The 24,652-nt window shown below is 41.5% G+C and overlaps 1 protein-coding gene across 3 annotated transcripts in view; it reads left to right on the top strand.

Moving 5' to 3' along the window:
* LOC136779048 (early growth response protein 1-B-like) overlaps nt 1–24,037 on the top strand; it is a 38,081-nt gene extending 14,044 nt beyond the window's left edge. The window contains exons 1-2 of one of the 3 annotated variants that reach the window (XM_066736345.1): nt 12,178–12,294; nt 17,496–24,037. In XM_066736345.1, coding sequence (XP_066592442.1) covers nt 17,580–19,166 — 1,587 coding nt within the window. In that variant the 5' untranslated portion in view covers nt 12,178–12,294; nt 17,496–17,579 and the 3' untranslated portion in view covers nt 19,167–24,037. Of the gene's footprint in view, nt 1–12,177; nt 12,295–17,495 lie in introns of those variants that run through there. The other 2 variants (XM_066736343.1, XM_066736344.1) reach the window with 2 other exon arrangements.
* Nucleotides 24,038–24,652: the final 615 nt, after the last annotated feature.

Raw genomic sequence — 24,652 nt, forward strand, 5'->3', positions numbered from 1 at the left:
GTTGAACGCTAATGTCTTTTGTTTGTCTCTCCGGACAGCGTGGAATCCCCTTTTGGGAGTGGAGAACCCTCCTCACCTTCCATGACTCTCGCGAGCCAACAATATCTCGCTCCCATTTGGCAAAATCACTTTCCTTCCGTTATACCCTCGTAAATGAATTTATCATGGACCTCGCTGAACGGGATTTTTGAGATACGCCGAGGCGAATGTAACGGCAGTTTTCGCAATTCCGTAAGTAGCGAGATAGCGGAGAACGGATATCTTGACCGAAATGAAGCTTCGTCGCTTAATCTGCCAAGTTTTTGGTAGATTTAATTAAAGAATTTTTTGTCGTGCTTTCTCACGAGTGGATCGCGCTGCTAAGCGCTGACTATTTTTACTTATCGAGTTTGGGGCAGATGAGGGAGAGAGAGAGAGAGAGAGAGAGACAGGATTCTCTCGAAGCTGTACTCAGCATCGTGTGGGGCAGCCATTACGTGGTCCAGTGGAAGAGCCGTAATATCTCGCGATACGCCGCAGAAACCCATAACGCAATAATGTGCCGACTTTATGCGACAATTATCGCAGGGGTTCATGGTGCAGAAAGACGGTGAAACCGCCAGCGAGACCCCATTAACTAGCTACGGTGGGTGCCCCAGCGTGTGGCACCTGTCCACCGTGCCGATCCTGCCCTCTTGTGTGTCTAAGGCCTAAGGTCTCTTCAACCGCTTATACCTGACCTGTCTTGTATCAGTGTGAAGTTGGCACTCGGATCCAAAATTAAAAAATGGGGAAAAAAACCAAACAGTTCTAGTAGCACCCGGAAAAGTTCTACAGTTCCTTGCTATTTTTCAAAAAAAGTTCTGCAGATTGAACTCGAAAAACTATAAAAAGATGGTTTGGGGTGCCAACTTCACTTTCTCTAATATTCAAATGCTTATATCCTTTAAACTAAAAGTACTATCGATAAAAACTAATAGACATAGTTATAGAATTCTTTAGGGTGCCATAGGAACTCCCATAAGATTGCTTGGAACTGTTAAAATTCTTTTTTTAATATTTTCGATTTTTAACTAGAGTTCCAATGGCACCCTAAAGAGTTCTATAACTAAGTCTATTAGTTTTTATCGATAGTACTTTTACTTCAAAGGATATAAGCGTTTGAATATTAGAGAGAGAGAGAGAGTGAAGTTGGCACCCCAAACCATCTTTTTATAGTTTTTCGAGTTCAATCTGCAGAACTTTTTTGAAAAATAGCAAGGAACTGTAGAACTTTTCCAGGTGCTACTAGAACTGTTTGGTTTTTTTCCATTTTTAAAATTTGGGATGCTAACTTCACACTGGTCTGTCTTGTCTCGTCCTGTCTCGTTTTGTCGCGATTCGACTCGACTCGCCTTGTATACCCCGTCAACTATAATCCTATCGCCTGTATATACATAGTGTCCTACGGTATATACATGCGCGTGTTATCACTCACACAAGCTTCTCTATTATTTAAGAAATATCAGCTACCGATAAAGACTGTTGTACAATGAAAATAAAACGAGGATTAAAAATCTTGTTGTTCTTGAAATATACGATTGTCGCGAGATTTGATAAGCGTGAAAGCGTAATTTCCAGCTGGATGAGTGAGTTGCTTACGTTGTGTGGTCTCTGCGGTCAAAGAAATGAGATTGACACAGTTGACTTTGCTGCTTACGCGCTCTCGCGATAGTTTTCAGGACGGTATAAAATATTTCGCTCGAGCTTGACGGGGCGAAGCTAATGAGATACTCGCAGAGTTGAATTTGCTACATCGCTAAGTTTCCTGCGGAATCCTCGGCGGTTGATCGGTGCTCGGATGAAAGTGCTTCTTTCTCCCCAACGATAAATCGCCTGTATTAACGAGCTGTGAACCGTAGGCGCACGCACTCGAGAAGAAAGTCGTCGCCGCTTCCAGCAGAAATCGTTAATTACGCATGTTGGCTCGCGGTAAAAGTTTGATGAGCTACGGGACAAAAAGCGGCGATTCTGGGTCGAAAGCTTCTTTTATCCGTCTCCCATACGTATACACACACTTATTCGCAAACTACACGGGAAAAAACCTTTCTTCGCAAATCCCAATTTTCCATTTTCTCCCCATCAAAGTTAATTGGTCTGAAAAAGTACTGCATTAATTAAAGCTTTCTTACACGGTAGGTCGTTTGTTCCTTTCTCATAGCTTTCTAGGATACAGCGAATAAAATAAGAAGGCATAGTCGAAACTTTGGTAATCATTCGGTTTATGACCCGGTAATTAGTAGTATATGGAGTTTTAAAAGTTATTTGGTTCCAATGGACGTTTCGTCAGGACGAGGGAGATTAAGGGGGCGTGGGCATCGCGGGTACGAAAGGGGTGGGTGGCATGCCGGACTTGGACGATATGTAATTAAAACACGTTAATTCGAGTTAATTAAATCGAGCGCTTACGAAATCACGATCGAGGCACGCCGCGCGTATTCTTAATTACATTCACCCACGAACGTCTCCTCCTCCTCCATCGGAATCGACTCGTTCCCTCAGCTCGGTAGAACGCGGTCACGATCAAAAAGTCGATCGCGATAATTAACGACCGACGGGCATCGGTTATCGTGTACCAATCGACCGGCTCTGATCTTACGAAAGACCTCCGAATCGCTTTCGGCTGTCCCCGCGCTTCGTTATCATCGTCAGCCAGCTTCCTTGCGTCAACTCGATCTTACAATCAAAATTCCAAACCATCCCCCCCCCCCCTCCACCTCTTCGAAGGAGTCAAAGCATTTGACGCTTTATTATCAAAGAGTATGCTTCCTGGTATCCAAGAAGCACAATATGGTGATATTTCGGTACAAAGAAAACTCGCAGGATTGGTGCACGGTTGCGCAGCTGTCGTGCATTCGCTTTTTTGCGTTATTAGTGACGTCGAAGGCGCGTGCTGTTCACTCTCTCTCTCTCTCTCTCTCTATATATATATATATATATATATATATATATATAAATATACGCGTAATTTGAACATTAAATAAATAATTATGCGTCGCGGTCAGTGCACCTTGCAGCTGCGGAGGCGTCAGCTCGCAGGAACGGTTACGATCATGAATACTTTTCTTTCCGCATTGTAACCAACGCCGTAGCTCGCTCTTTGCGGTTCCTCCAAGAATTCAGTTTGCCGCGTTTAGCCATCCCTGACACGGAATCGCGGTCGTCCAATTTTTTCCACTCCCAGCGGGAAACCAGGCGAAACAGTTTTATTGCCGTGCAATCAAGACCCCTGTTTTTCCCAGAAAAATTATCATCCGGAGTGCTCGAAACGCTGCAGTCAAGATGCATCGTGTAAGTGCAAGCTGCTGAATTAGAAGACATTCGATCGAGCTTATTAATCATTTCGGCATACTCGCGCGGCATGGTTCGTTTCAATCGCCACGACTAATTAGCGATCAAAGAATTAATAACTGTAAAGTGACTTAAGAGGTACCGAAACTTTGCTCGTCATGTATAAGTTGGCTAATTATAGCTCGTGTTATTTACATACCAGGGTAGCGGGAACGGAGAGCAAAGGTGAAAGAGAAAAAATAGAGAAGAATGGGTGGAACGATGCAGAGATGGTTGGGTTGGCGTTGGGTAAATGGATGGGGGGAAGAGTGGGGGGTGGGGAGCAGTGGTATAAATCAGTTTCCGTTATGCGTCGCTCTACCGTGCAACGCTTTTGCATGTCACGAGTGAGTGGATCGAGAAAACAGGGGGAGGGGGATCTATGGAAGCACTTCTAGATCTTCCGCATGATCCCAGATAAGTTTTCGAATGCCAGTTACGATTAAGCCAAGACGTTTAATCTACACTATAATTTTATAGATTTTTTTACAGCGTGGGCGTGTACTTATAGATTATTTCACTGACTAGTAATCGCTCTCTCCCATCTACCAATGAAAACTAACGACTCCTGTCTACCAAAGAGTTAATTAGAAAATTTTAGCGAACCGCAAAAAGCACACTCGCACGTGCAGCCACTCGCTCAAATCGATCTGTCTATGACTCGGCTTCTTTCTCGATCAAAGGGTAAATTAATTCTTTACAGCTATCAATAATTGCATTGCGAGATACGCGTATAAAGATATATACCATGCACAACTCGAGCTATATTGATAAAACGCTCGTGTCTTCTTACATCCGACTATTACTTTACGTTTGTCGCACGAGAACATGCCGACCGTTTAATCGACACGTATTTCTGGACAAGTGGCAATATTCGAAGATGCTTCTCAAATAATTATAAATTCTTATCTCCTTTTCTTCTGTATACACAAGAACGATGTTTAATTTTTCATTCAACGCTTTAAGTGTAATGTCTTACTGGGAGTGGAAAAAATAATTGAAATGGTAGGACGACGCGAAGAGGATATTGCAGAAAAACCTAGGACTTCTAGTCTTTGGGGAAAAATGTTCAGGTACGTAGTATAACGAGCTGTGATAAAGATGGATAAAGAAAGAAGAGGGGAAGCAGCGAGACGGAGTTGGCACGATGCTCGTGGTGCTCCACCGGTGAGACAGCAACCGAAGAACGAAGATACAGCAGCAGCAGACACATACTACAGTCCTCCCAAGGATTACTTAGCGCGGTAATGACGATCGGTCGGCAGATGGCGGCCGCGATAAAAACTCGCTTCACCACGGTTGTAGTTGCCATATAATACCTTCTTCATTCGTCCATCCATCCTTACGCGTCTACCCGGCCCTCGCTCTTCAGCTTCCTTCGCCCTGTCTCGCCACGTCCTTTCGTTACACTCGCAATGAAACCAGCGCTCAACACGAATAACCTGCCACATTCTGCCAAGATTTTACCCAGATCCGCTACCATGCCTAACGATAACATTTCAATAAATTCGCCCTGTTACTCAGCATCTCTTCAACCACGAGCTTCTTCCACACAAAATTTCACCGCGCTTTACACGCTCCGTGTGTTAGAACAAACAGAGAGAAACCCAATTGCTAAATTGGCCAATCGCTGGAAGGCCGTATAGCTATATAGCAAAAGGTACGTCAAACATTGCTCCGGATTGATTTATAGGTATTTCAGAGCGTTATCGATCGGTAAAATCGAGGTTAATCTCTTCGTGGCGCGAACGCTGCTCGAAACGTTGCAAGGTGAAGGAGGAGGAGAAGGAGGGGGGGGGGGGAAGGGGTAAGGATGGGTCGAGAAGAGGTTCTCGTGCAGGTTGGATGCTCGGAAGATGAGAGGAGGCAGAAAGGAAATACGCGGAGTGAGGTATGACAAAGACGGACGCGTATCGATATATCGAAAGGGGCTCAGGCAGCTCGCGATGACTCGAGTCGATCTGGCATGCAGATATCGAGATATCGCTGCGAGGAACTTTCAAAATCCGTGCGAGTGCGAGCCATATAATTTCAAAAGGCTCGGCGTCTACCGGTGATTTATGTAGACGCTCTGTACGCGAAGTTGCCGCCGCCGCCGACGAGCAAGCGGGGGAGGAACACCGATCTCCTCACGCGGAAGATCCCGGCCTGGATAATCCTCCAAAGCGTGGTGCCTGGTGCGTTTTGCGTTTGCACCGGTGCGCGGTGTGTCGCTCTGTGATTCTTATTTCTTCTTCTGTCGGGCAACGGGCATTTTCTTGCTCCGCTGTGTCGCACTTCTCTCTCCAACCTGCTCATATGAATCTTTCTGCGATCTCTATACTCTTCGCGCGCACTCTTGCAATTTGTATAACGCTCGATCGTGTCGCAAGATTCATGGTTTTGCGATACAATGAAGATATCGCGTTTCATTGGGATTGAATGGGGTTCGACGAAATTTATCTCCTACCAGCCTCGTCATATGTCCAATTATTCAATGATTCTTTGACTGTTTGAAATTTTATATAGTATACTATTTTTCTTCTGATTTTATCCTGTTTCTTTCTTTATTTATTCGTATGCTATAGTTTTTTGGTTTTATTATAGACAACGAATGGATTATGAAAAAGGAAGATTATGGTTAATGGAAATCAACCGGTTTTCATATATTTTTCAATCTGATGTTTGTTGGTGGATTTAAACGTTTGTTGGATTGAGAGAAAGGGGGAGAAAAACGGTAGATGGCAGCCACGCCTAACAAAGTCAAACTGCTTTCTTGCGAGCTGATGATATCGAGTCCTTTGCGGTCGTTACGGTAGGGGAGAAAAATACCGTGAGAGGAGAATGAGCGCTTGTGAGTAGAGGGGGAAGAAATAGCGAATCTGCACTGTATCCTAAAATGGTTGCAAATAGTTTTTTTTTCCTTCGCATAAAAATTATTAAGAGAGAGGTCTTTAGTTTATTCTTTAATATCTCGCTAATTTGTATATACAGTACGAGGGGAGGTCACTTTATAACTCTTAAAAACCAAACTTTTACTTGAGAAAACAAGAGATTCACAATTTTAAGAGAACATCCCAATGTTATTTGTGTCAATTAATCGATTTCTCATGCACACCTTACTTATTGGTATTTCAATCGATCATGTTAAACGTGAAGCAATAAATTGTATACCGTATTACTTTAGGATCGAGAAAAATGTTGGGAAAAAAGCTTCTTGTGTGCTTATAACGATTATTTTCGTGCCTTTTTACCATGCTTTAATATGGCTGTTTTAATACACTTAAATCATGTTGGCAAGAAACGAGTGGCGGCGATTCGTTCTGGTGCTTGATTTATCATCGAAAACGATGATTCGACGCTTCGTCGCACGCGTGACGAAAAGAATACGCAGCAAAAAAGTGTTCGCGAGGAGTGCGTATTAAGCGTAGCTACGCATCGCGTGCATGATGTTTAAAAAACACGGGGAATACCGACACGCACACAGAGAGCCAAAGAGGCATTTAGGTGGCGCGGAGGTATTAAGAAAGATAAAAAGGTAAGTTTATTAGATAAAAGGCGTAGTCAAACGAGTAAAGGAGAAGCTGCTTATTACGAATATTGAAATAGAACGAATAAGAAGGCAAAAGCGTAGGAGGTTCATTGAGAGAAGAAGGAAAATAGTATGACATACAGACTAAATAGTTACATCCAAATTTTAAGCGCAGTGTGGAATAGTACAAATTGTAATTAACATTCGTACATTGCCGTGGAATCTTAATGGGGAACGAAAAATTACAGGCAAATGTAGTTTTTAATTAGCGTGGTGGTATGCAACGCTGCTTTTGGACTGGATAATTGTGTCGGAAGAATTTTGTGAAATGCATCGTGTCTATTTCAATCAGTGCGTAGAGGCATATTGGCTGTATATATAGGTTTCTTGCGAAAAGCTGGTTCGAAAGCCTTCGGTTCCATTCGAGGCGTCGGCACACGTTAATTAATCGACTGGCCCCGTTCGTGCTTCTTTAATTGGAGATTTTCATTTTCCCCTGGGCGTGCACTTGACTCTGCCTCGAGTGTTCTTGCACACGCACACGCAGCATGCGCGCACGCACTTGTACGCGCCTGATTGCAAAATTCATTTGATTGATACGGTTACGTCGACCTTGGGCCGACTAAAAACAGTTTACCGAAGGAAACATAAATCTAAACTTCCTTAGCAATACGGCTTCAAATTTCCTCATATTTTTTCTTGTTATTGTTATACAACACGTTTCCCTTGCTAAGGAAATTTAGTTGCTTTGATTTTTACTTTCCCAGGCTATCGATAAATCTCTCCTATAGGCCTTTCGAGTATAATTGTAGTCGATCGGTATATTGATACAGACTGTATTTACAATACACCACTCTTGCCCCCTTTCGTTCTATTAATAAATTCTATCGGCAATGGTTTTTCGTAATCCTCCCTCTGGCTACATCAGGATCAAACACCCTGCTTCTATATTGTTACAGAGGAGAATTCTATTTTGCTATTCTTTAACGAATCATCGACGCCAATCATCTGTTGCAATCATACATTCAGATTCTTACGAACCTTTCGACGATTATCTTGATCCTTTCAAGCATATTAGTGATTATTTGCCTTACCAACCAGGTTTTTTTCAATTTTTGTTATTTAACGTTTAGTTGACGTATTCAGGTCGAGTTTTATTGCATTATTATATTACAGTAATGATAAGAGAATGCTGAAAAGCTGTTGAAAAGGTGTAAATATTTGTTGTGTGTATATACCTTATAAATAAGTGAATTAGAGAAATGGACAAATTTGTCAAAAAAAATATATTTTTTGGTAATGTCTTTTGAAGTAATCATTGAAAATGTTGTATAATAATATACTTTTTTAGTCTCAGTTTACGGATCCGTTAACGGATAAATTCAACATAGCGGATCTAAAATGCCGGACAAAGTTTTAAAATTAAACCGGATTCGCAATTTTGAAATATGAAAATTTAACTCCAGATTTGTATAATCAGCGATCCAGAACTCCGAAGTAACAAATTTGTGCTGGTTCCGCTTAACGGAAAAATACTTCAAAGGATTAAGTAAATTCGATAACCAGTCTGTAATCTCTGTTAGTACATCGACTGTAAAACTTGTTTTTGATAGCAATACTCAGTTTCGCATTAATAAACAACTAATTTAAAACAGAAGTATACACGAACTCGGTTTTCACGAGAATTTCCGCTAAATGAAAACTTAGTTGGACAAATTTGACATTCGACTATGCTGTTTTCTCGATCTTTTTTCAAATACCTGATTATATCATTTGCTTAAAAATTAAAACTAGGTAAAAGAAAAAATTCGTGAGTATCGAAACCTTGCTAGATTTATATATCTACGACAGAATAATGTTAATATTTGATAAGGGTGATGAACGTGTATGCAGAGAAGACGTTGCCTGCAGCCTAGTCCGTCGGTTTGTGCTCGTGCGTGGCACGCGACGTTCATTAGTGAAACACAGGCGGTTTAAGGTTGCGGAAGAGAACTGTTTTCTTTTACCTTACAAGAGAGTACACGTACGTAGCCAAATACAGACACATATGGCAAGAAAGCCGCAAGGTCTAACGCGATACGTGAAGCTTCCAGGCGGTATTCACGCTGCCTCAACATCGTCGGGGGTGGTTAATTTACGTGCCGACTAATTTACGCCGACCACTCATCATCGCATGCCGCCTTATTATCTCTCTCCTTGTCTCATATGCCTCTTGCCACTCTCTCTCTCTCTGTCTCTCTGTCTCTCTCTCGCCCCTTCGCAATATTCTCTTAGGCTTCTCTTCGCGCGTCTTCATTCGCTCGCCTCCGCCATCTGCCTCTGCCCCTCCACCCGTTCATCTTCGTCCAGCTGCTTTGAAAGTCTTACCGTGGATGTCGTGCGGGTGGCAATATACTTGCACAACCAAGACAAAGTGCGCCAGTAACTTCTCTTCATCATTTCTCAACGGGAGCTCTCTCGTGCTGCCTGCATGTCGCACGTGAAAATCCACTTTTCCATCCCTCGCCATAATTACCTCGCCTTGCCCCGCCTCGCCTCGCTTCGCCTTGCACCTGTCTTCCAGTACCACCAATTTCTTCCTCCAATAATACCCTTGTATACTCCTTATTTCAATTATTTCTTTCAACTCACTCTCTAATTTATATATGAAAAATTGCGAATGACTCGTATAAGAAACAATAAAGCGACTCGATGCGAAATTCATCAAAGAATTCGAGTTGGATTAGAATATCGAGAATATAGTCTTTCAGAAAACAACCAGTTTCTTTTTATAACACTCTTATATCCCTTAAATCAATGATTTCTTTCAACCTGTTACTAAATTTATATAAAAAATGGTAAAATACTCATTTAATAAAGATAAAACGACTGGATGGAAAATTTATCGAAGGATTCGAGTTTATAGATTGAGTTGTCCAGAGTTGTCTCTTCGTTATATCAGACTGATCGTAGAAAAGTTTATTTATATGGACTAGGTTGTAGGTCGCTCATTAAACGAACGAGTGAAGAGAGAAGGAGAGAGGGAGAAGGAGATACTCGTGAAGGGTGCTGCCGAGTTCCTCGAGGCTGCTCGAGGCCAAGGCGTACTACGACTGTTTTACACGATGGCGTGCAAACTGCCCTGTCGAGAGAATTTGCATACGGGTGATGGTGGCTTCGCATATGAGGCGAATGTTTACGATATCCGCATAATGAGGGCGTGGGTGTTTCTATTAAGGCACGTATAGGCCCTCTACTCGCCGAGCGAAACCTCTATCAAAGCTTCATCTTTCTCCGTGAACTTTCTCGGCTTTATATGCACGCGTCTCCAGTCTCCGCTTGACAGGTATGCCGCGCGCGTGCACGCTAGCAGCTCGCGACTTTATTAGCTTCTATCATCTTCGTGAATCAATCTCGCTGGATGCATATGTATATACTGTATTATAAAAGAAGTATCCTTGAATCCCCATGCAGGATTAAAAAAGTAGTCCTTATTCTGGCTCTCTCAGACCCCGATAAATTAGGTTGAATTCGGCAAAAACTGCTCGGCCTTATATCATTGCCGAGGACAGTTTTCTGGGTGTCTCTGTCGGTTGGGCGAACACGTCGTTGCGTGTTGCGTGCGCGCTACGACAAAACGGATCGGGCGACAAAACCAGACAGGCTTGAAAAGTATCGCCCACGCCTCGTGCGCCATCCTTGCCTGCCAGCCTCGAATTAACCCGCAATTACACGATAACGTCTTGCGAATACGGTATACGCTGCTGTTGACTCTCACACGCTTCTTCGAGCGTTCAATCTTCATCCTTTTTATTCCTCACTCCCGAGGCGCGTGGGAGTCCACCGTCCAGTCTCTCTCGGACCTCTCCGTCCTCGAAAGCTGGAAATTCCACGGAAGGACGTCTCGGTGCAAATTATTCTTGTACCTCGTGTATGAAAGTTTTGCAATTATTAAGAGCGAGCGAGAGATATATCATAAATAGATATGGATAGAGAAAGATACGGAAAGCGAGAGCGAACCATGTTTCAGATATATTTGAATCTAATGTATAGCTGTCTATTTTCCCAACTGGTAACAAATTAGACGCGTGATTTCTAAATTGACAGTATTGATCGTTTTATATTCTAAAATAAATTAAAATAAACGTAGTAAATATCAGTGTAATGATTATATAGGGTGTCTCTTTATTACTTTATGCTATATCTCATTAGGTATGTGTTCTCTGGTACAAAAAAGCTAAAAGGTTGATATAATTTTTTTATTATCTGGCGCCGTTTTTCATACGAACCTTGCAAATGTATAGTTACCACCCGGTACCTCTCCTCCCCTTGAATATCCTCTATCTCAATCCCAAGGCCAATTAGCGTTATCGAAGCCTTCGGATTAGAACCTGTGGAATTATTATCATCTATATTCTTCAGGTTCGATTGCTTCACTGCATCAGGCTAATACGAATCAAAAATCCGATTGAAGATCGTAAATTCTCATTGTTGCGTAAGTTTCTTTTCTGTTTTACTATATAGATCTCTAAATTGTTGTATGCCACTTTAAACAATTATCATAAAAGTTACATTGTTAAATAAGTACTTGCATAACGCAATATATCGGTCAGTATTTTTTTTTTCAAATATTTTTCTATGAACTGCTTTGTTCGTTTTTTAATAGCAAACATACCTAAGATATACTACTATCCAATAACCCTAAAAACTATCTATAACAAAACACAAATAATGAACGAAATAAAAGTTTATCGTAAAACGACTAAATTCGTCAATTTAATATACTCATTCTCCTATATAATTATTCATACACTTATTCCGATAGCTACGCCTTTAAGCCCAAACTATACCGTAATTACCGTAAACTATTATCTCTTATGCACATAATATGTAGATAATTACGAATTCCCCATCGTTTACACTCTTTAGGTCCCGCGCACACTGGCGTTTTTATGACGTGCGGCGACGCAGCGGGGCCGTGGCGGCGATATGGACTTCGGGTGCACAGCACAGCACTCTGGGTGCGGCGATTGGCGTCGGTCTCTGATCGTTAGCGTTCTAGCGACGCTAGAAGGGACCGAGTCGCTTCGTCGTCGCCGCGCGTCAAAAAAACCTCTTATACCACGTTAGGCTGTACACAATTATGGCGCGACCTCTCCGCGGTCTGTTTTGGTAGGAGAATTGTCGTTTGGATATAGGCTATTATACAGAATAGGAAAAAGAGTAGGGGAGGCGAGTAGTGGGAGACGACTTTGGCTCAGTTGGCTTGCGCAAAGTATAAGGTTATTCTTATTTTGGACCGATAGTTATATTCCGTTTATACTTTCATCGTAGGTGTTCTAATTTTCATGAGAACCAGTGTTTATGATGTGAAGTCACGTGAGACTTATTGTTCGATTACCTTAAGCGGATTAGTTAGCAAGGTGAAAACTTAATGATCCATTTGTGAATGATAGGTGAGCAATAGTCATGTTTTAGAGAGTATACGAGTCGGGAATCTACTAATGTTGAATTTATCCTTGCGAAATGAATCGCCCACGCACACTTGATATCGACCATACGGGCGTAGTTTGTGGAAAGTGCGCGCCATAAGAAGTGAAATACGTTACGGGAAAATACGCGAAGGGCGACGATGCCGGGGTAAAATCACACGAGGTCCCTCGAGTTTAATTACCAATGCAAAAAGGGGTTGGGGGGGGGGGGGGGGACGAGACCACTGACTAACGACTAGCGACTGTACCTGGAACGAGATCCACCCAAGATAACGATAATTTCAGGAGCACATTTCTTTGGAGAGCTCCCGGTCCCGACATTCGATCCAACCCGTTAAGCCGAGGCTGGGACTTAAATAATAAACACCCTACGATGAACAGGTTGCCCGTTTGCCTGCCACTGCCTGCCTCCCATACCTTCTATCCGGGAGTGCCCAAGCAGACACATTGAAATGAAATGTGTCTACGCGTTACGTTAAACGAGAAGTGACGTTCCAGTTATTCGTATTTCTTCCGTTCACTCTCTTTTTCATTATTATATACTCTCATATACCAACTATTTCTGTCCTTCGAAACAATTCTTTTCGGTACATTCGGTGGTTGCATGAATTTTTTAGGTAATTCTTCCTTTGCTTTTCTGCAAGATTTAGCAGTTTATTGTTATTAATGCTTCACTGTTTTAAATAATCAAAGAAAATTGGATTTGTTTATTAATTTTTAGGTTGGAAATTCTCTAGATTATTCAGATAGTAATGATAGTTTTGTAGGGACTCGTGAAAAATTGACGATTCAATTTGAATTTACCATTCCCAGGCTCCTGTTGCCACTGCTCCAACACTTACGCCCCAACGCTGCGGCATAACCCGTTATAAATCATTGACGCTTTAATAATAAGACCCGGAGGCAATGAATGGTAGAGCCAGCTCAGAAAATTGCTATTACGTTCATGTTTTTATCGTCACTTTCCGTACTAACTTAAAATGCTGGCAAGATTATTTTTGACCTGCTCCGCGTACCACGGTTATTAGACATTAATCTATAAAATAAATTGTCGAATAGTATAATTGTAATTAATTTCTTTCTTATAAATGAATGACAAGCCGAATAAGGCTGTTTTTTACCACCTTATCTCCTACCACTCTGATTTACAAATCACACCAATTGACGAGATCATTTGGATAATTCGTCATTATATAAATTAATCGTCAAAGTTGTCCATCAATTTTAGCAGTGAACACTTATTTGAGCAAAGTGGTAACGTTCTCTCTATGCTTAGACATTTTTTATTACTATACGCCATAACATATATTTATTTAAAATTGAAAAAAGTTCGGTCACCAGTCCAATGTGACGGTATTTCAATCAACAATAGTTGTACTGTCATGGAACCCCTACCAAGTAACTTCTCCTGTGTTGCGTGCAAATTGCGGTGCGTTTAATTACCGTCCAATATCCAACGGGCGACTATTAATCACGAGCGATGATAACCCATAATTTTCCGGGCCGATAAAATCTGTCGCTAACATACTCGCATTGTGGAGAAACTCCGCAATATATGCGAGCGACTGCCCGTCGGTCTATCCGGTATAAAGAAAAACAGAAAAAAATCCTTAAATGTTTTCAAAGCCCTGTGAATAACATCGATGCGGGATCCCGTCTTCGATAATCGTAAGGCATTACTTTGGTTATTTTAAAGGCTGGTAAGAAATAATTTTTGTCGAATGATACGCTCTAGCGATCCATCCAGTTTGTCGCCAGTGTAAATATACCAACAGTGTCGGCTTCCCTTCGGTAGCCCGTCTGGTTTTTTGGTAGCAGTCTGCCAGAGACCCACCGCCACCGAGCCATGCCTGACTGCCCCGAGGCCATCTCATTCCTACCGAGGCAGGAACGCTTGAGAAACTTGCACGAAGCGATAGCTTCGAGTTTGCAAAGATCAGCAAAATAATAAAAAAAATCATTTCTTCACAGTTTATAAACTCGGTTCAAATATATTCTCATAGTTATCGAGAAACGTTAACGAGGAGTTTCAATTACCCACCACAGCGTCTCTCTTTCTCGAATTATTCATGATTTTCCGTATAAATTCTTCAATCGAGAAAGTGTCGATAGCATTCAGGTGTATACTGTGATCTGTATGCTTGGAAACAATAGAAAAATATTTGAGTGTTGAAATCGACATAGCGGAAGGTTTCGAAAGCAGCTTAAAGCTGTCGCTGCATGGGACTTACGAGTACCAGCACAACTACGTTACCTTTAGCTACCCGGTATATATTGTAGATCGTGCAGGAGAGAAAGATCAAGCGTTCCACCCACGCCCACGTCTCAACCTGTTCTGTTTCTCCCGTCTCGAGCCACGGTGGTTACAGGTGCCTCCCTCGGGGCATTCCTGCTGGAATTCTTCGCCGATGATCCTCCCGTTTTGCTCTCCTGCGAACTTCCATCCCAAGTCAGCTTATAGCTTCTAGTCTCTATGTATACGTGTACAGGGCATCTAGTATGCGTATATAGTAATACATGTACGCTTGACATTTTTCACCTCCTCTCCCCCCCCGCCCCCCCCCCCCCCAACTGTCTATTACTCTTGTTTTCCTCCATTTGCATCCATCTTCTCTTTTGCCAAAGTCATTTTAATGAAACGAAGCCTTATCGGAAGGTCTACGATGCAGATAAATTATCTCGCCTTATCAAATTCTCATTCTTGTTTTTTATACGATCGTAATGTTTACTCATAAATGCTCGCTGGCTGCTCTTATCAACTTCTCATCGCGCATCTGCCCGCTGAAAACCGATTTTTACAAGCGGTGTCTTTGAAAACCGGCGACTGCATAAATTTCAGCAAGCTCAACACTGTCATTAATCACAAGGCTATTAAATTTCCGTGACTTCCCTTTAAAGATGCCTGGCCAAAAGGGCGGGGAAAAGGGACAAAGAAAAATTGGTAAAAGAAAGGGAATATTCTCTCTGTGTGAGCGAGAGACACTTGTAGGATTGTGTCCTGGTGTCACTGCGAGGGTTTGTGTAAGGGACGCGACGTGGAGAGCGTAGCCAGCAAGTACGCCCACGCTTCGGAGTCGCTGGGACCTGTTCCTGACTTTTACGCTTCGACGTCTTTTCACTTCGTTTACGAGTCTCCTCTGCATTTTACGACCGATCATCGAGGCTCTTTCTATCCGCGAGATTCTATCAAGCGTGTGTGTGTATATATATATAGTAAAGTATAATACGAGCCGCCGAGAGGCGGGCGAGTCAAAAGGAAGTCAACAGCGGCCTCATAGAAAGGAAATCTTATAAAATCCGGTATCCAACTAATTTCCGAAAAGCACCCTTTGCAAAGTCTACGTTCATATTCCCATTAAGATACAAATTTTCCTCACGAGTCGTAAAAAACAACTTTTATCGACCATAGAATCTTCTTTATTTCACTTTCTTGTTGTGACCTGCACAAAAGCTTTACGTCTCGACTCGCTCCATAGGATGCATGGAAAAAAAAAGAAATATTGGAGGGGTTTATGGTAGCCGGTGTTAGAATCGATCGGTATACAAGGGTCTCTAGTTGGAAAATTGGTATAATGGAAACAATCGGAAGGATTGGAAACCGAGCGGAGAAGGAAGAGTAGAAATTGATGCAGTGAAAGGTAGATTAATGGATGAGTTCTGAAGTATATGCTTATAGCGTAGGGGATTTCGTACTTGTAAGAGATCAGCGTGGTGCGTTGACGTGTGACAAACGATAGTCCATGGTTTTGCCGCGAAAGGATATCGTAATTCGTCGGCATTCGTCGCGGAAGAATTCTTAAACGGAATCAATCGCGAGGCGCACGCATCGGCACGGCGCCGCCGGCTGTACGTGATGCGCGAACAACCGGTGTAGCGTTGTTCGCTGGAAAGTCGACGGTGCTGCATCTCTGTAACATAGACTCGTTTTCCCGGAAGATAAATTTCTATTCCAGGGAAGCCAGCTTCACCTTCCTTCTCCCCCGATAAACCGGAAAATTGTCACTCGCATGTTTCTCTCTTCTCCATTTGTTTAAATATATCCTATATGCGAACATCCAATCCGCGCCCACTATTATATATAGAGAATAAATTCACAATTCTCTCCAGCAAATATTCTTCCTCATTTTTTTGCGAAAAATACACTCGTCTTGCACGCTCCCATGCAAATGACGCCGATTCTTTTTTTCAAATTTCGAGAGGAACTTGCAACAAGAACCTCCGCGTAGCTGAATACGATTTGTGTAAGGTCGCGTGCTCTGAAAAACGAGAATTAAATGCGAGCCACTGGCGTACATGTTGATTCATGCGCTCGCGCTCTCCGCTGTGTGTGCAATTTAAATTTCAAATACTCAGCGGATAACTCTCAGGTTACACGCGGCTTTATGACAAAGTGCCGTTGTCGCGTGGAACAAGACGGTCACTTCGGACTTTGGCTGGACCTGAAAGATATAAAAGAAATACGCCGACCCATTGGTATTTCGCATTTTCGAGAATTCGATACGTTCATCCTCCAAAACCGTACCGTTATACACCAACCTATCTATACATACATCTCTCTATGCCATTATGCTCAGCCGAAGAAAAGCAACGTACACAAATTCTAAATTATGTAAATTAGTCTAGTACAATATTCCGTCAATTTTGGCAAGTTTTTGCGAAATTCTTCATCGTCGCCGTTATGTAAAATTTCTCCAGCTGTCTTATAGCTCTATATATGTTCACCGAGAATACTTGTATCAGTTATGATGCATTCGTTTGACGTCTCAGCACACTATCGATCGACGGTTGAACGATTATGCGCGAGTATAAATGAATCTGCCAGTTAAAGCACTGCAGAATATAGATGCAAAAAGACGTGTATTTTCGTAACTAAAAAAGATACGCTAATTTTGCATAGGTCCTTTTTGAAACGTCTTAATGTTCGGAGTACTAGTGAGAATCGAGAAGATAAGCTATATCTCTATCGTAGGTCGCATGCTATTTTTATATGGAATGTCTATAGACATTCTTTGAAAGAAACGGGAGAAACGTTAAAGAGAAAAATTCTGATGGTAGCGCGATAGAAAATAGATTCGGTCGATGTAAGCTAAAAATAAGATTAAGAAAGAAATGTACAAGGTAAAAGCAGAATTATATTAAGATTTGGATAAATTGATTTGTTTCAGGACGAAGTGGGAGGCAGTACGGTGGTAGCCGAGGGGGTAGTAGGCGGCATAAGGGGCCCAGGCGGCGGGTGCCGCGCATCCTCGATGACGATGGCCGAGAGCGCCGTGGAGGACGCTGCAGCCGCGCCCCCGGGTCCGGCTAAGCCGCCACCGCCCTCCTACACGAACAACAATAGCCTCGCGGCCACGGCCAACCGGAACCACAGAAATCCTAGGAAACGGAAACGGCTCTCCCAGGTTGTAGATATTTTGCAAGCTCACCGCAGCACGCCATCCGAGGGAGAGATCTTGCCGTTCGAGAGTAATGGACCCGCTTCCGAGGAGGACGAGGATGTTTCCAGATCGCCGAGATTATCGTCGAGGTCAGCCGCGGATAGTCCAGCAGCCATTAGTTCCCTACCATTGAGGATCAAGGACGAAAAGTCCACGCCACCTCCAACGGAGGAGCAGACTAACCAGAAGAGCCGGCGGCAGAACTCGAATCACTCCTACCAATCGTATCATCACCATCACCATCATCATCATCACCATCGACATCGCAACCATCACAGGAACAACGCCGGTAATCAAGCATCCTTGGAGCGACATCATTCATCCCACCACCAAAACCACAGATCTCAGTCGACGGAGTACAATGGCTGCAGTTGCGTCCAATGCACGCAACAGCCATCCTCACCGACGATGGTCCTACCGTCGGCGGCAACCTCCCCGTTGACTCCGCAGACACCCTTGGCACCGTTGACCCCACTCTCGCTCCCACCCTTGACGCCTGGTTCACTGTCGTCGTACAGCTTCGAGTATTACATGCACACCAAGTACCTGCCGGACATTTTCCGTGGCCGTAGCCATTCCGACTCGGATGTGGTGCCCGGATGGGATCAGAGGGTACCATCGTCCTCGGTCTCCTCCGCCGTTCATCCTTCCCGCAGCGGATCCCTCGACAGCGATACCAACAGTCCTCAGGAATCACCGTTGGATCTCTCCATGAAGAACCTCATGTCCGCTGCGGCAGCCGTAGCAGCGGCCACGGCAGCCCGAAGGCCACCGGCTCTTCAGCTTCTGCCACCGGGAATAGTGACGAGGGGATCCGTGAGCGTTCCGGTTGTCAGGGGCGACGTCGCTTCTCGAACGACCAAGGAGAGTGTCGCAGTCAGGTACAACTTGGAAGTCTCTCCGGTAGTGGAGGAGATGCCGCCCGGTGCTGACGTCGCTTACGTTTGTCCTGACTGCGGACAAATGTTCAGTCTTCACGATAGACTGGCCAAGCACATGGCATCGAGGCATCGGAGGCAGAATGCTCAGGAGGCCTCGGCCAAAGCCTATCTCTGCGACGTCTGCAAGAGGAGCTTCGCCAGATCCGACATGCTCACGAGGCACATGAGACTTCACACGGGCATCAAGCCGTATACCTGTAAAACCTGTAATCAAGTATTCAGTAGGTCGGATCACCTCAGTACTCACCTGAGAACGCACACCGGCGAGAAGCCATACAAATGTCCGCAGTGTCCTTACGCCGCCTGTCGGAGGGACATGATCACCAGGCACCAGAGAACCCACGCGAGGTTCCCCGAGCTTCAAACACCCAAGAGCGAGCCCGAAATCCCAATGGACGACAGCAGTCCCACCTTTGCCCAAGGAATGTCACCCTCCGTAACCATTAAGGCCGAATGACGAAGACTAGGCGCATGATCCTCGTACGTCCCCCTCTGGAATTTTCCATATCGCTTTGGGGACCATTGCGAGCCACCTAAGCTGAAGAAAACCAGTGTTTCGCGCAACGATCATCAGCCTACTCCCGGGAGATTCGCGCGACGTCGACTTCGCTACTCGTACATCTGATTTCTTTTACGATTTAGCTTCTCCCTATTATAACAGCCTTTTCTAAATTCTTTCCTCGACTTACTTTTGGTCAAGCGACTTAAATCATGATACACTACTTTTAATTCCTTGCGACGTACTTAATTTCTGCCGCACGTGCTTTATACCATTTTATTTTTTATTCCATTTTTCTATATAACTAAAGTGATTATATATTCTCCAACGTCGACGTTGCGATGTTTATCCGTATGCAGGAAGCAGTGTCGAACAGTATTATATTATCTATATACATGTATCTTTTTTTCTCGTCTCCTATTCTTCTCTCCTATTTCGATCAACGTTCACGCGTCTTTTTTTATTTTGTTTTTTTCACTTTTCTTTTTACTCGGCTTTAAATAGGAGTCGATCCCGCATAGTTTCAACGATTTGCTTTCGAGCAACTTTTAAAGATTGCTCTCCATAGACAAATTATTTTATACTATGGTACTTTGTTCTTAAAGGTAAAGATTTTACCTTTTAATAATCTAGAGATTCATTGTAAAGTCAAATTCACATTGATACTAAACTGTCCCTCTCTCGAACCCTTGAAAACTTTGAGCTTTCTCAGGCATTCCTGCTCGATAGCAAAGCTGAAGATAAAAGGTGCTTGAGATCCGACGCTCGGGTCAAATTGCATTAAACTTAATTTTTTCGTTACACGCGATCATTGTAAATAATCGATATTGTCAGACTAGAACGTGTCTAAATCGTTATCGATGTAGTTTTATTTCTTTTTCACTCGAGTCTCGACAATGTTAAGTGTTACTCGCGGTAAAATATGCTAAAAATGTGCCAAATTTTCGCAGCCGGCCAAATCGAATTGTAAGTCACATTCATTTATTCGTCAACCAGTTGATCGAGCTTGATGTCTAACCTGAATAATTATCGAAAAAGACACATTGGCAATAAAAAAAGAGCTAAGGCAACATTCCGAGGATTATGCTGATTCTGTGGTTTATCAGATTGTTGCAAACTATAGAAAGAAATAGTATTTATCAGATATTGTAACTAGTAATAAAATTCACACTCGAAAGTGTAACTATTAGTAAAATTAGACTGAAATTTTTGCATTGTTGCAAGAAAATTATCACCAAATAAAACTGTTGTTATTCGTAAGAATTAAGCGAGTCGCCAGATCAATTGTCGTTCCGGTTAGTATGAATCTGCTGAAGGTACTTACTCGTTATAATTTAGAGAACGGTCTTTCTCTACATTTTTTTAAAGGATTGTGGCGTGAACGTGATTCGAGCATTATATATACATGCATAATTTATTAATACACGACGAGACCCTGCTTAAGTGGATAACTAGTGGCTCTCGTTAAAGAAATCCTGCATTTTTAAGAAGAAGGTTGAATGTAACAAGGAAATAGATTGTGAATAAATGCAAAGCTTTTCTCAAGACGATTGTAACCGTACCTGCTACAAAAAGGAGAAAACGTTAATAGTATGAAAGCCATCTAGCGTTAACGTTAATTAGTATGTAATATTAGTTATTATTGCGATTATGTTATATGGTCTTAGTAACCGTAGAATTGTCCGAGCTTGAGGAAGACGAGTATTGGAATAATGCGATATTGTTACAGCGAGACACGAGGAGGAGTAATATTTTTATATACATCGCTGTGGAGAAACTTCATTTAAGTTTGGGAAACATTTTTTGGAGTCGACATATTAAACGGAATAAGAATTAGATATAGCGCAGGCGCATAAATCCCATTTCGAGAAAGTTTCCTGTCGGCAGCTTACCTTCAATCGTTTTAAACGAGATTCGGTCGAAGAAGATCAACGTGCGTGGTCTCTTTGGTAGCTCTTCTTGTAGAACATATAAAAAAAGGAGCAAAGGTCAGTCAAATATAATTAGACTAAAAACTGTAAAAACAATTGGTCCTTTGCCTTATAGTCTGATAAATCCTTATCGATACATCAACGAGTGTCACTCGCTATGACTTTAAATATACTATGATAGTTTAATCATGCGTTACTACTTTAATTATTTAATATTGTACATTTCTGTATATGAAGAGAGAGTTCAATTATAGATATATTTATTAGCGTAGCGCGAACTATTTTGCTAAAGACTTATTCGTGGGATTTCAGGTACTCGTATATTCGCGGCTTTTGTTTCTTTACTTAAGGTATCGCAACACGCATTGGCGACTCGCTCGTATGTACTAGATGCAACCTTCGATATTGCCCAGCAATTAAAAGAAAAAACCGCCAGCTCTTATTCTTGCCATAACTCATGTATGCGCTCCCGACTGATGTGAATGTATTCCTCGCGCGATATTCTAAGCATCGCTCCACCACACACACACACACACACACACACACACACACACAGGCTCGAGTCGCGTGCTCGCTTACGAAGGTACGCGCGTGATTACATACTCATTATGTATAACCGTTCATACTCAAACACCAACAGCCCTACACCTGATGGATACTAGCCCTTGCACCTGCTGATATAGACGTATAACTTATGCATTTATAATTCGAGTAACTTCTGTATCAATTGTACGCATCGATATAATTCTTTCAGAATCTAGAAAAATATTCAAAAAAATAGTTCACTATATACTCTATCGTTTTCTCTCTATCACTGTACTAATAATTAATACGATAGAAGATAGTTTAGCTTTTTCTTGTGCGTAATAGCAGCAAGTTCAGGGGCTTCTATAGAACGCACACAAATATGTATACCTGTATTTTTGTACATCGAGGTTTTTCTATTTACCTGCCGTTTTAACGTTATTAAGGAGAAAGTACTATTGCTCTCTTGCTTGCCATTTTTATTTGCCTCTCGATCGAACGATTGCTTGATAGACATTCTGATAGAAAAGACAAAGAAAATATATGTCAGAGATCGATGATAAATCGATAATGGTCAGAGCGAATTTTTATTAATTGTCAAATTTATTGGCCGGAGGCGTTTTCTTGGCCCGATATACATACGTTGGATGTATAAATTATTCTGTTTTGCTTATAGCTCGACATTATTGCTCTCATGGCGCTTGATTATCTTCTGGTGCTGCAACCGAAGTCGTAATCAGCACTGACCAATTCGATAAATTCTTGATCTTCCCACGTACGATTCAATCTTAAACTAATAGAATCTCCTGCGTATAATGACTTCATAGTGAGATAGAAAACTGGGAAATAAAAGAAAGAAGAAATTTTTTTCAAGACGTTTAACGTCTCCTCGGGCAATTAAGCGATCGCCGTGCCAGAAAACTTGCTCCTGTAATTATTATTAATATTTAGCTATTCATATGATTATAATATTTTCTATTAGTACTATTATTATTATTATTATTATTATAGTATGATTAATGATATTATTATTAACTATCATTATTAATTATTATTATTATTTCTAGTTACGTTGTTAAGTGATTAATCAAGTTTAATGCTTCTATTATTTATTTTGTTATCCCCCATTCATGAGTCAAGTCTCCTACTATTATCCAATATCCATTCCTATTTGCCCTTTTCCCATTCCTCTATTAATTTCTTGATCGATCAGTTTTAGTTGATATTATACGCGCGAGGTATAGAAGAGAGAAAAGAGAGGCTGGGAAGAGAATAAATTAACTTTGTCGAAGCGTTTGTGCATTTATTTATTCGCTTCAAAGCGAAACTCACAAATCCACCTGAAACTGCACTTCGGCTTATTCCAATAAATTTTTATCTATCTGAGGTAATTTTCTCTTTCTTGCCTCTTAGGTTTCCTCGATTTAATATTTTCAAGCTACGTGACATACGAGCGAAGGTATAATTTATCTTTTGTAACGATAAAGGATCACGAAGGTTTGTGTAAATTATTGATGGAGACGGCGACAATTATTCTTGTGTATGTTAATTTATAAATTAAATATGTTGTGTTTACAAATTCGTGCCAGAATGGAAAAAATATAATTTTTCAACGAACCAAATTAGTGCATTCTAACCTTTTTTTCTTTTTTTCGTATTTAATTATACATCCCTATTATGATTTATCCTTTTGAGTTTTCATTAAATTCCTTCAGTTTACGTTGATCATATCATGAGAAAATTTGTGGAAAATTATAGTCGTGCCTTGGAATGCCAAATTCTTCAATCTTCCAATCCTTCCAATATTTTCTACCGTCTCTTGAATCTGACATATCACTTTAAGGCTGGCATGGGGAAGAATATTATAGAAGGAAATGATTGAGAACTATTTTCGAATGTACATTGAAATTTTCTGATAAGAAATTATAAATCATTTATATAAGATGTATTGAGTAAACTGTAAGTATTATAGGTATAGTATATGCACGTAAAATCACCAGTGTTGGATATGACAATCAGAACGATTATCTAGATAAAATCATTATTCATTAAACAAATTATCAGTAACAAAGTTTTTCAAATTAAGATGAGCTTGAAATATTTGAAATTTATCAGGTTACAATAAAACAAAGTATTTTATCCAATTTTTCTATCATTAAATAAATCTAAGGAAAACCAGATTCTTTATCTAGATAATAAATAACACTGATTCTCACTCTCGTTCGGATACCAACTAAGGTATCTAAAAGTGTTTGTGATGTTACTTTTGTATCCACTTACTACCTTATTACCACATATTGCTATCAACTATCAATAACCTTCATATCTGTTATGTACATCGAACAAAAAAAAAAGGAAACAAATGAAGCTGTATGTCGCTGCACACCTATGCAAATATATTCTCACGTTAACTGTTTATTATTGAAAGTATGACTTTTAAATACTAGCCCGTACCATTACCCGCTTTATTTATTATTAAAAAGATATATAAAACTGAATTCCTATATTTTTATCTGTTACTTTCATCAGCTTCGTTGAGAGGAACAGTATAATAGAGAAATTTCGGTATAAGTCCTCGAAGCGTTTATATTCTTTTAATTTTCCGAGGAATTTGGAAAACAAGAGTATCTGCAAACCCGTGGAATCCCACTTAGAATTCCTGAATCTTGGGGGGAGTTCGAAGGGTCGGATTCCAGATGATACTCTGGTAGCCCGTGTTACGATGTAACGACGATATTGGATATCGTGGAAACACGAAGAATGTGTAACAAGGTTTTGATCGCACGCGTTTAAGTTTACCGCAGCTTCGGTTTAGTAAATTGCCAGGCCCTTCGCTACATCTCCATAAAAACAGTTTGCAAATACCATACAGCCGAGCGTTGAAGTAGTAAGATTTCTCGAAGCTATTCCCCCCTATAACACCATGAAATTTGCAGAATTATTACAGTAACTCTGCTAAATTATTACAAAGCGACAAATATCTCTTCC

The sequence above is a fragment of the Prorops nasuta genome, unplaced genomic scaffold (genome assembly GCF_024137725.1).
Source record: "Prorops nasuta isolate Cenicafe-Biocafe unplaced genomic scaffold, Cenicafe_Pnas_1.2 PNAS00015, whole genome shotgun sequence".
In the NCBI taxonomy this organism is placed as follows: domain Eukaryota; kingdom Metazoa; phylum Arthropoda; class Insecta; order Hymenoptera; family Bethylidae; genus Prorops; species Prorops nasuta.